This window comes from Hypanus sabinus, chromosome 22 (genome assembly GCF_030144855.1).
Source record: "Hypanus sabinus isolate sHypSab1 chromosome 22, sHypSab1.hap1, whole genome shotgun sequence".
Classification (NCBI taxonomy): Eukaryota; Metazoa; Chordata; class Chondrichthyes; order Myliobatiformes; family Dasyatidae; genus Hypanus; species Hypanus sabinus.
This window is the reverse complement of record NC_082727.1, coordinates 15,810,574-15,823,989: the sequence shown is the minus strand read 5'-3', so window position 1 is coordinate 15,823,989 and position 13,416 is coordinate 15,810,574. Positions and strand designations below refer to the sequence as shown.

At 42.4% G+C, this 13,416-nt stretch overlaps 1 protein-coding gene across 3 annotated transcripts in view; it reads right to left on the bottom strand.

Moving 5' to 3' along the window:
- LOC132379362 (slit homolog 1 protein-like) overlaps positions 1-13,416 on the bottom strand; it is a 308,706-nt gene that overhangs the window by 139,714 nt on the left and 155,576 nt on the right. For all 3 annotated transcript variants that reach the window (XM_059947126.1, XM_059947124.1, XM_059947125.1), the window contains exons 16-18: positions 11,522-11,666; positions 7,327-7,401; positions 1,386-1,529 (exon numbers count right to left, since the gene is read on the bottom strand). In XM_059947126.1, the coding sequence (XP_059803109.1) occupies positions 1,386-1,529; positions 7,327-7,401; positions 11,522-11,666 (364 nt within the window). The remainder of the gene's footprint in view (positions 1-1,385; positions 1,530-7,326; positions 7,402-11,521; positions 11,667-13,416) is intronic.

Below are 13,416 nucleotides of genomic sequence, written 5' to 3'. Positions count from 1 at the left end.
AGAGAAAAGCCCTAGCTCATGCCACCCCTCCTTAAAAGAGAGGCTTTTAGGTAGACATGAATATGCAGTGAATGGAGGGAATTGAAATCATGTACAGGCAGAAAAGATCTAGTTTAATTTGGGCACAGAATACATGCGGTGGACTGGTAGGTCTGTTCCTGTGCTGTACTGTTCTATAAATCAAAGTCACATACATTACAAACAGTTTCAGAACACTACGGCACCGAAATAGGCCCTTTGGCCCATCTAGTCTTTGCCTGTTATTCTGCATAGCCCCATGGACCCACACCAAGATCATAAATCTGCATACCCCTCCCTCCCATGCACTTAACCAAACTCCTCTTAATTATTCTGATCAATGCTATTGCAGCCAATATTTGTAACTACCGTTCTGTGTTCTACCTTGATAAACATAGTCAAAACTGGAAGTTTGTGTGAACGTACTGGAATGGATTGATTAATTATTGCAATGTAATTGATTAACTATTACAGTGTGAACCACTCAGCTACAGCTGATTCTGCCTCCAACAGATCAGGGCATACAGATCTTGGCAGAATACTTGGTAGTGTGGAGGAGCAGAGGGATCTGGGGGTACATGTCCACAGATCCCTGAAAGTTGTCTCACAGGTAGATAGGGTAGTTAAGAAAGCTTATGGAGTGTTAGCTTTCATAAGTCGAGGGATAGAGTTTAAGAGTTGTGGGGTAATGATGCAGCTCTATAAAACTCTGGTTAGGCCACACTTGGAGTACTGTGTCCAGTTCTGGTCGCCTCACTATAGGAAGGATATGGAAGCATTGGAAAGGGTACAGAGGAGATTTACCAGGATACTGCCTGGTTTAGAGAGTATGGAGTATGATCAGAGATTAAGGGAGCTAGGGCTTTACTCTTTGGAGAGAAGGTGGATGAGAGGAGACATGATAGAGGTGTACAAGATATTAAGAGGAATAGACAGAGTGGACAGCCAGCACCTCTTCCCCAGGGCACCACTGCTCAATACAAGAGGACGTGGCTTTAAGGTAAGGGGAGGGAAGTTCAAGGGGGATATTAGAGGAAGGTTTTCACTCAGAGAGTGGTTGGTGCGTGGAATGCACTGCCTGAGTCAGTGGTGGAGGCAGATACACTGGTGAAGTTTAAGAGACTACTAGACAGGTATATGGAGGAATTTAAGGTGGGGGGGGGGTTATATGGGAGGAAGGGTTTGAGGGTTGGCACAACATTGTGGGCCAAAGGGCCTGTAATGTGCTGTACTATTCTATGTTCTATGTTCAGATCCATGTTGCCCATCCAGTGAAGGAATCAGGAAGACAGAACATATACCCAGGCCCTGCCTGCTCTCTAGATCGGGTGAAAGGACCCAGTGGGGCTGGTTGAATTGGCACTTACAGAGTTCTTAATCCATCTAAGCCTCGGAACATCCCGCTCCTGATAGACTCGAGTTGGTTGGCAGTGAGATGCAGCTCAGAGACAGACGAAGCCCCCTCAAAGGTCCCGTCTTCGATTTCTCCAATCTTGTTGTTGCTCAGGTTTCTGGAAACAAAGAAAGAAAGGTCTGCAGTCAGGGAAGTAAATTCAGAGAGTGCGTGGTGGTATATTTTTGTGCTTTCCTTGCCATCATCTACGTGCGCACGTGTGAGTGGTGGTGTGTTTTCCTGGGCGTCTGCGTGTGTATTGTTTATTGGGTGTATGCTTGATACGTGATGTATATGTCTCCATGGAGTGTGTTTGTATATCTGTGTGAGTGTGTGTGTGTGACAGCCAGTCAGATAAAGAATAAGGTGCTTGCTAATGAATTAAGATCACAGGAGCACCAACAGTGACCATCACTCACTGTGCCTTCAGTAATCAGAAATGTGTTAATTAAATCCAGATTCCCTGTGGTTTACTCATTGTTGGTGCCTGTTAGCTGGCACTAAGATCGAGCAGCTAAGAGCGGAATCTGGAATTACTCGAGTGTTCATTACCAGACTCACAGGACCAGCGTGGAATTTATTGTTTACATAGAACATCGAACCATACAGAACAGTACAGATTCTTTGGCGCACGATGTTGTGCCGACTTTTAACTTACTCCAAGATCAATCCAATCCTTCCCTCCCACATTGTCCTCCATTCTTCTATCATCCATTTGCCTAAGAGCCTCTTCAATATCCTGTCACTACCACCACGCCTGGCAACACGTTCTACGCACCCACCTCGCTCTTCGTACAACAATCTACCTCTGACAAACCCCCCTATACTTTCCTTTAATCACTCCCACAATCTTTTTTAACAGCGATCATAAATGTATTGCCAAAAAAAGATAGAGATCCTTTAAAACCAACATCATATAGGCCTATTTCTTTGTTGAATACAGATTATAAAATACTAGCAAAAATTTTATCTAATAGAATATCTAAATATTTACCAAAATTAATACATATGGATCAAACAGGTTTTATTAAAAATAGACAATCAATGGATAATATAGCCCGGTTACTTAGTATAATTCATTTGGCACAATAAAGAGAGGAAATGAGTGTGGCAGTTGCTTTGGATGCAGAAAAAGCATTTGATAGATTGGAATGGAATTTTTTATTTAAGGTATTGGAAAAATATGAGTTAGGAAAAGTTTGTATAAAGTCCTTTATACAATGGATTAAAACTTTAAATACTAATCCTCAAGCTAAAATAGTTACAAATGGTCAGATTTCAACACCATTTTGCTTAACGAGGTCAACTAGACAAGGCTGCCCATTATCACCTGCTTTATTTGTATTGGCAATAGAACCATCAGCTGAATCAATTAGAACAGATTCAGATATTGGGGGCTTTAGAGTTAATCAAGAAGAATATAAGATTAATTTATTTGCTGATGATATTTTGATTTATTTAACAAACCCATTGCAATCTTTGCAATGATTATCTTTTAGATTGGAAGCATATGGGAAAGTATCAGGCTATAAAGTAAATTGGGATAAAAGTGAAATTTTACCCCTTACCAAAGGAAATTATAATCAATGTCGATTAGCAACTCAATTTCAATGGTCAATAAATGGGATAAAATATTTAGGTATTAGAGTTGATAATGATGTAAAAAATTTATATAAACAAAATTATTTGCCATTATTAAAAAAAATAAAAGAAGACATTGATAAATGGATGATGTTACCAATAACATTAATAGGTAGAGTTAATGCTGTAAAAATGAATATATTTCCTAGATTGCAATATTCATTTCAAACTTTACCAATATAATTACCTCAGAAGTTTTTTCAAGAACTGAATAAATATGTAAGGAAATTTCTTTGGAAAGGAAAGGTGTCAAGAATATCATTGGAAAAATTGACATGGAAATTTGATCTAGGAGGGTTACAACTTCCAAATTTTAAGAATTATTATAAAGCAAATCAACTTAGATTTATTGCGTCTTTTTTTGATGAAGAAAAACCGGCATGGATTAGAATAGAATTAGATAAGATATGAGAAAATATACCAGAAGATTTTATATATAAATGGGAATCCAAATGGATATGGGAAAAAAAAGAATCTCCTATATTAAGACACTTGATTGATTTATGGAATAAGGTAAATATGGACGATGAGATAAAGAAATCTTTATTAGCAAAAAGAACTTTAATTCAAAATAGGCTTATTCCTTTTACAATGGATAATAAACTTTTACATAATTGCTTTCAAAAGGGGATTAAATATATAGGTGATTGTTTTGAAGGAGGTATATTGATGTCGTTTGATCAATTAAAAAATAAATATAGAATATCAAATAACACTCTTTTCTGTTATTTTCAATTAAAAGCCTATTTATAAGTAAAGTTGGGACAAACAATGTTGATGCCAAAACCTAGTGAAATAGAAATATTAATTCAGAAAGGAAAAATTAAAAAAATTACATCTTGTATGTATAATTTGATTCAAAAGCAAACAATTGAATTAGGAATTCATAAATCAAGACAAAAATGAGAATCTGATCTGAATGTTAAAATTGATGGAAAAAACTGGTCAAGATTATGTTCTAATAGTATGAGAAATACAATAAATTTTGACTTAGATTAATACAATATAATTTTTTACATCAATTATATATAACACCACAGAAAATAAATAGATTAAATTCAAATATGTCTGACCAATGTTTTTGATGTAATCAAGAAATTGGTACTTTTTTGCATTCTACTTGGTCTTGTTTTAAAATTCAACCATTTTGGATAAATTTAAGACTTTTATTGGAACAAATTATTGGAGTACAACTCCCACATAGTCCACTATTATTTTTATTAGGAGATATTGAAGGGACAATAACAAAATTTAAATTGAATAAGTATCAGAAAAAATTTATAAAAATTGCATTGGCAGTAGCCAAAAAAGTTATCGCAGTTACTTGGAAATCTGATTTATATTTAACTATGGATTGTTGGAATAATGAAATATATTGTTGTATTCCACTTGAAAAAATTACGTATAATCTAAGAAATGAACATGATATATTTTTGAAAATTTGGTTCCCATACTTACAAAAAATAGGATTAAATACATAGATCCTTTGAAGATAAAATTATAGTAATTGGGGAAAGTAAAAATAAATATCAAAATTATTTTGAACTCCATGGAGCATGTGGGGATCCTCCGATATCCAGGCAATCTTTCTCTTCTTTCCTTATTTCTCCTTTCTTTAGATAAGGGTTAAGGGGGGGACGGTTAAGGGGAGGGGGGAGAGTCAATATTATTTTTCTTACTATCTTATTACCACATTTATTCTTTGTAATTTCTAAAATTTAATAAGTAAATAATATTTTTTTAAAAAGTCGTTAATTGTCATTTTGACCATAAACTGCTGGTACAGTACACAGTAAAAATGAAACAACATTCCTCCAGGACCCTGGTGCTACATGAAACAACACAAAACTACACTAGACTATGTGAAACAACACAAAACTACACTAGACTACGTAAAACAACATAAAAACTGCACTAGACTACAGACCTGCTCAGGACTACATAAAGTGCACAAAGCAGTGCAGGGCAGTACAATAATTAATAAACAAGACAATAGGCACAGTAGAGGACAAATTACAATATAATCATAAATGATGTAGATGTCAGTGTAGACTCTGGGTATTGAGGAGTCTGATGGCTTGGGGGAAGAAACTGTTGCACAGTCTGGTCTTGAGAGCCTGAATGCTTCGGTGCCTCTTGCCAGATGGCAGGAGGGAGAAGAGTTTGACCTCTTTACCTCTTCTTACCTGCCTATCACCTGCCCCTGGTTGCCCTGCTCCTTCCATTTTTCCTATGGTCCTCTCTCCTCCCCTATCCAATTCCTTCCTCTCCAGCGCTTTGTCTTTTATCCACATTCTAGCTATCCTCCTTCCCTTCCACCCACCCTCGTACTCTGGCACCTTCCTCCTTCCCTCCAGTCCCGAAGAAGGGTTTATTCATTTCCATAGATGCTGCCTGACCTGTTGAGTTCCTCCAACATTTTGTGTAGGTTGGATTTCCAGCATCTGCAGAATTTCTTGTGCTTATCTTGTATCTTTTATCTTAATCTTTTTTTGTATCTTCTGCCTGATGGGAGGGGGGAGAAGAGGGAATGTCTGGGGTGGGTGGGTGGGTGAGGCTTTTTGATGATGCTGGCTGCGTTACTAAGGCAGCAAGAAGTATAGACAGCCCATACAGTTTACTGTTCACTCAATAAATGGTAAAGGACACCCAAGTGTTACACCAGAGTTGTGAACCTCTCTGATCGAGACTTATGAGGGAAAATCCTACCACAGTAGCAGGAGAATTTAAATTCAAGTAATGAACTAAACCTGGAATTTTTTTAAGGAAAGCTGGCGTGGACATGCCATGTTGCCGATGGAAACATGGCGATACCTGTAGGCTACCCCCAGCACATCCTCGAATTTTGTTGGCTGTTGACGCCAGATGATGTAATGCACCGAATTTTTTTTGATATAGAGATTAGCTTTTTGTCACGTGTGTCTTTTGCAATGGCCACAAAACGACTGAATTCCATAGGAGCCCATCAGGTTTACTGATGCATCTATATTGCTTCATCAGCTAAGGGGTAACAAGAGATGAGCAATGAATGCTGGCCTTGCCTGCAGAGCTTGCACTCCCTCAAAAAATAAGGTCACCAACCTACGGAAAAAAAATCAATAGAAAAAGTGCAGCAAAAATTACTAAGATGTTGCCAAGACTTGAAGACCCGAGTTATACGGAAAGGTTGAATGGGTTAGGACTTTATTCCCTGGAGCATGAGAGAATGAGGGGAGATTTGATAGAGGTATGCAAAAGCAAGCAGGCTTTTTCCATTGAGGTTGGGCAAGACTAGAACCAGTGGTCATGGATTAAGGGCGAAAGGTGAAATGTTTAAGGGGAACCTGAGGGGGAACTTCTTCACTCAGGGGGTGGTGTGAGTGTGGAATGAGCTGCCAGCAGAAGTGGTGGATGTGGGTTTGAATGCAACATTTAAGAGAAGTTTGGATAGGGAAGAATATAGAGGGCTATGCTCAATGGGTCTAGGCAGAATATTAGTTTGGCACGAACTGGATGGGCTGAAGGGTCTGGTTCTGTGCTGTAGTGTATTATGACTCAATGACTCCAAATAATAAAATGAGGAAAATCTAATTACTTAAGGTGTAACCTTTGAGAAAGTGGGCTTCCTCAAGGACCTTGCACTGCACTTTTCCTGTCGCTTTTGAACTTCATTCTGCATTGTTGTTGTTTTACTTTGTTGTGGCTTAATGTTGTTGCGTACGCACTGTAAACAAGAGATTCCGTAGATGCTGGAAATCCAGAGCAACACACACTAAATGCTGGAGGTCAGGTAGCAGCTTGGAGGGGAATACAGTTGACAGTTTGGGCTGAATCTCTTCATCAACACCTGGACTGAAATGTCAACTGTTTTTATCCCCCTCCATAGGTGCTGACTGACCTGCTGAGTTTCTCCTGCATTTTCTGTATGATGGTTAAGCTTTCCCCTGTATAATGGTACAAGTGACAATAATAAATGAACACCACCGCCATGTTTGAGTTCTGAGATCCTCTTTGGAACATAAAAACTAGGAGCAGATGCGGCAACACTTGCAGGACGTCCCCAGCACAGTCTTCGTTTGTGTTGGTTGTTAATGCAAACGCCATATTTCCACGCGCAGGCGATAGATTAATGCATGAATTGGAATCTGCTCCAAAATCCTTCTGCGTCTACCGATGGAGAAAGGGAGCCTCAGAGGAAGAACTTTACCTGGTGATGGGTGACGGTGAGGGTCAGAACCCTCAGGAAAGTTGGGTGGGCAAACTAAAGGGGGAGGGAACGAGGAGCATCTACTCACATTTTTCTCAGCTGCGGAAGCTTCTGAAAGAGACCGGTGGACTCCAGGAGCGAAATGTCATTGTTGATCAGACGCCTGTGGAACGAGAAATCGTCGTAAGGTTAAAATCAGAGGCCAAGAAAGGGACACAAGAAGACGCAGGTGCAAAAACGAAGCAAACTTCTGGAGGAGGTCAGCGGATTGAGCAGCATCTGTGGAGGGAAAGGAACCGTGGATGTTTCGGGTCGAGACCCTTCACCGGGACCGAGTGTGGAAAGTGAGATAGTGAGATAAAGAGGAGGGGGAGAGAGGGGCCAGTGGGTGATGGGTGGATCGAGGAGGGGTGAAGGATGACTGGTAGAAAAGACATGATGGGTGGAAGTAGACATGGTTTAAAAAAAAGGGCTAATGAAGCCAGGTAGTGGGGTAGGAAGGTGATGGTGGGGTAAACGCTGCTGTAGGGGCACAAATAGTTAGAATCTGATGGGCCAGGGCGGTGATATGGGAATACCGGAATGGAGATTAGAATTAGAATAGTTTTTTAAAAATCATGATTGCATGTACTGAGATGCAGTGAAAAGCTTGTCTTGCAGACTTTTCATACAAATCAAATCATTACACAGTGTATTGAGGTAGAGCAAGGGAAAACAATAACACAGTGCAGAATAAAGTGTCACAGCTACAGAGAGAGTGACGTGCAGGAAGTCAATAAGATGCAAGATCGTCAGGTAGATTGTGAAGTCAATAGTCCATTTTGTCATACCAGGGAACTATTTAATTGTCTAATAATGGTGGGTTAGACGTTGTCCTTGAGCCTGGTGGTATGTGCTATCAGGCTTTTGCATCTTCTGCCGCCGACTGGGAGAGGATCTCTGGGCTGGCTGCTTTACCGAGACAGTGAGTGTAGACAGTCCATGGAAGGGAGGCTGATCTCCATGATGGGCTGAGACGTGTCCACAGCTCTGCAGTTTGCAGAGCAGTTGCCGTACCAAACCACGACAGGATTTAAGGAAGAGATGAGCAGCAGTCAACGTGCTGAGCAGCATCTGTGGGAGGAAGGAAACTGTCTCCGTTTCCGCTTGAAGCTCTGCATCAGGACCCTAAATGCACAGGCTTGTGCAGAAGGCTGACCTTGTGTAGGGTTTTGACTTGAAGTACTGACAATTCATCTTCCCCCAACAGATGCTGCTCGGACCCATTCAATTCCTTCAACAGACTGCATGCTGCTCCAGATTCCAGCATTTCCAGTCTCTTGTGTCTCCATCCCGAATGTTATTGGGCATGTGCTTGTAACCACACAACCCAACATTCCCACCCTGGATCTTTCCTCTCTTCCATCGAGCAGAAGATACAAACCCCTGAAATCACGTACCACCAGGCTCAAGGACAGCTTCTACCCTGCAGATATAAGATTAGTAAACAGTTCCCTGATATGATAAAACATCACAATCTACCTCGGTATGATCTTGCACTTCACTGCCTACCTGCAATGCACTTCCTCTGCAACTGTAACACTTGGTTCTGCACTCTGTTGCTGTTCCCAATCCTCTTTATGCCATGGACCCTTACCATTAACCAAGGGGTTCATGGTAGCCACTTCTGTAGCTTAACACACGGAGTAATGATTTGATCTGTATGACAGTATGTAAGGCAAGCTTTTCATTGTATCTCGGTACATGTGACAATAAAAAAACAATTCTAATTCCACAATTGCTTCCATTGTCTTCAAGGTCACAAATCCTTGGCAAGTGAATTATCACTCTCCTTTACTTTTCTCCGTTCTCTTTTTCTCCTCCGTTCCTGATTTATCCATGTCCTCTGATTCCCAACTGCCCTGCAGCTCATTCAGTAACACTTTCCTTACTGGATTCAAGTCCCTCTCCTGAGACTTGTGCAGAATAGTCAGAGTCACTCGTCATGGAAATGGGCCCTTCGGCCCACTGAGTCCGTGCTGACCATCAATCACCAATCCCGCTTTAATCGCCAACAGGAGAAAATCCGCAGATGCTGGAAATCCGAGCAATGCACACAAAATGCTGGAGGAACTCAGCAGGCCAGGCAGCATCTATGGAAATGAGTATAGCAGTCTGAAGGGTTTCAGTCCAAAATGTCGCCTGTACTCTCTTCCATAGATTCTGCCTGGCCTGCATTTTATGTGTGTTTCCCATTTTATTCTCTCCATGTTCTTTCTCATTACCCTCTGATTTGATCACTCACTTACATCCGAGGGACAAACTCCAGAGGTTAATTAGCCCACAAACTATCATGACTTCGGACTGCATGAGGAAACCGGAGTCCCTGGAAACCCAAGTGGTTGCAGGGAGAACATGGAAATTCCGAACAGACAGCAGCAGATGTCAGTATTGAACCTGGGTCTCTGGTGCTGTGTGACAGCAGTTCTACCAGCAATGCCACTGTGCTGTCCATTTGGGGCGATGCTCCCAATCAACTACCAGATTACAAAGTGCAGTTTGGTAATTGACAGCCCCAACATGGTTGAGGGCATCAGACACATAGCAGTGCCTCCAACCCCTGAGAGTCTCTCGCCGTCCTGAAATGGGAAGTGTATCACCATCCCTCCAACACCTTGGACTCCCTCCCCAAGTGGTGTAGGAGCAATTTCATCAGATAAGGTGGCTCACCCCCATCTTCCGAAGGGCATGTGGGAATGGGCATTGGAGAGAGTCCAGAGGATGTTCACAGGAATGATCCTGGGAATGAAAGGGTTAACGCAGGCGTAGCATTTGATGGCTCTGGGCCTGTACTTGCTTGAGTTCAGAAGAATGAAGGGGATCTCATGGAAACCTACCAGATACAGGAAGTCCCAGATAGAGGGTGAAATGTTTCCTATAGTGGGAGAGTCTAGGACCAGAGGGCACATCCACAGAACGGAAGACTGTTCCCTTAGAACAGAGATAAGGAGGAAGTTCTTTAGCAATAAGGTGGTGAATCTGTGGAATTCATTGCCACAGACAGCTGAAGAGGCTAAGTCACTGGAATATTTAAAGCAAAGTCTAATAGGTTGCTAATTTATAAGGGTGTCAAAGGTTATGAGGAGAATGGAGGTTGAGGGGGATAATAAATCAGCCTTGATGGAATGGTGGAGCGGACTTAATGAGCCAAAAGGCCTAATTCTGCTCCTATGTCTTGTGTTAATAAATGCTGACCTTGGTAGTGATCATCTATTTTAATTTACCGAGTTTGCTGAGGTTAACCTGAATAGATTAATGTTACCTCAGAAAATCCAAAGCAGTGATGTTCAGCCTGGCCACATGCAGGGACAGTCCACTTGTCATACCTGGACAGTTCTCACCACTGTCTGTAAGGAGTTTGCACATTCTCCACGTGACCGTGCAGATTTCCTCTGGGTACTCATCCCACGTTTCAGAAGCATACACGTTAGGGTTAGTGAGTTACGGCATGCTGTGTTGGCACTAGAAGTATCGCGACACTCACGCCTTCCCAAACACATCCTTGGACTGTGTCGGTCACTGGCACAAAAACGACCCATTTCACTATGTTTCAGTGTTTTGATGTATGTGTGACTGATAAAGCTAATCTTTAGCTAGCTCACGCCCACCTTCCAAGGGCATTTGGCGATGGGTAAGAAATGCAGACCTTGCTCATCATGAAAATGGGATACACATTAAAAATAACACAAGCCTCTACTCTCAAAGTTAGCTGGTCAATAAGACCGACAAGGTGCAAGGGAGTTGTTCAGGAGATCACACATCCCCCTCCAACCTTCACAACCAAGATCGAGGATCTGGTCACATTGTCGTTAATGGACGGCATGGTAGAATACAAAGTAGCGCAACGCTTACAGGGCCAGCGATCAGAGTCCAATTCCTGCCTGCTGTCTGTAAGGAGTTCATACCATTTTCCCATAACCAGCTGGATTTCCTTTGGGAGCTCTGGTTTCCTCCTTCATTCCATAGATGTACAGGTTAGGGTCAGGGTTAGTAAATTGTGGGCCGCTGGAAACATGATGACACTTGTGGGCTGCCCCAGCACATCCTTGGTCATTGACGCGAACGATACATTTCATTGTACGTTCTGATGTTTTGATGTAGATGTGACAAATCTGCTTCACTAAAACTACCCCCAAAGGTTCTTCATCTGTTATCAAGCACAATGGGAAGCCTAGAGAGCGGAGAGGAGAAGCGAGTAATTGTGTGTGGCACTGATGTGCAAGTTGGCCCACTTGTGGACTCACAGCTCTACGGTCGACTGTGGGATGAACTCGGGAACCTTGGTCAGCTTCTGGTTGGAGCAATCCACCACGTTGGACTCGCAGCGGCATTTCGGTGGACAGACCATGTCCCTGTTGCACTCACTCCCCAGTCTCTGGTCCTCCGTACCTGCCAGAGTAAAGGAAACACAGTGGACAACAGGTCATAGTCATATGGCGTGGAAATAGGCTCTTCATCTTAACTGGCCCATGCCAACCAAGATTCCCACCTCAACTGCTCCCATCTGGCCATATCAGAATCGGGTTTATTATCACTGGTGTGTATATTGTGAAGTTTTTGCTTTATAACAGCAACACAGTGCAATACATAATACTATGTTACAGTGTATTAAGAACTATATAAAATAAACAGTGCAAAAAGAGGTGGTTGTGGTCATGGCTTGTGGTCCATTCGGATATCTGATGGTGCAGAGGAAGAAGCTACTGAAATGTTCATTGTCCTCAGGCTCCTGTACCTCCTCCCTGATGGTAGTAATGAGAAGAGGTCATGTCCTGAATGGTGAGGGTCCTTAATTGGCCATTTGAAGACATCCTCAATGTGGGGAGGTTAGAGTCCGTGATGGAGCTGGCTGAGTCTACTACCTGCTGAATCCTGCACACTGCAGCCTTCAATGATGCAACCAGTAAAAATGATCTCCACTGTACATCTGTAGAACATTGTCTTTGGTGACCAGCCAAAGCTCCTCAAACTCCTGATGTGCCTCCAAACCCCTGGCACGCAACCTTCGAGACTGTGTATCGACACATGGGCCCCAGCTTAGATCTTCATAGATGCGGATACGCAGGAAACCGCTCACCCTCTCCACTGCTGACCCCTCAATGAGAGCTGGTGTGTGTTCTCCCAAATCCCCCTTCCTGAGGTCCTCAATCAGTTCCTTCGTCTTACTGACCTTGAGTGCAAAGTTGCTGTTGTGACACCATTCAATGAGCTGCAAGTATCCCAATACCCCATTAAATCTCTCCTATCCTTGTACCTACCCTTAAATGTGAATTTGTATGCCTCAACCACTTTCTCTAGCAGCTCGTTCCATAACTGACCAGTCTCTGGGTGAAAAAGTGGCTCTCAGGTCTGTTTTAAATCTCTCCTCTCTCAGCTTAAGCCTATGACCTCCAGATCTTAATCCTAACTCTGGGAAAAACAATGTGCGCAATTATCCTATCAACGCTCCACAAGATATCGTCCAGTTCTATAAAATCACTCCTCATTCTCCCATGCTCCAATGAAGAGGCCCAATCCACTCAACCTCTCTCCATAACACAATGCCTGAATCCCAGCAATATCTTCATAAATCCCCTCTGCTCTTTTTCCAGCTAAATGGCATCTTTCCAATAACAAAGTTACTAAACCTCAACATGGTATTCCAAACGCAACCTCACCAACATCTTTCACTCCATCCCTAGGGGACAGGGAGGAGGGAACTGTGGGTCAATTGGAGAGAGAGAGTTCACAGCTTAAGTTAATAGAATCATATTGAAAGAAACTATACTCTAACCTGCACTGTACCTTCCTAATAAGTATTTGATGGCACTGTAGAAATGGAGCTTTACTCTTGCTATCTCCGCCGGCGGTTAGATTACAGAGTGAAATTTCCTTTCCACTGTCCCATCACACACTCCCGGGGAGGGACAGCTTGGTTTAGATAAAGGGGAAAGCTCCCTCTACACTGTCCCATCACACACTCCCAGGACAGGGACAGCACGGGTTAGATACAGAGTGAAGCTCCCTCTACACTGTCCCATCACACACTCCCAGGACAGGGACAGCACGGGTTAGATACAGAGTGAAGCTCCCTCTACACCGTCCCATCACACACTCCCAGGACAGGGACAGCACGGGTTAGAGACAGAGTGAAGCTCCC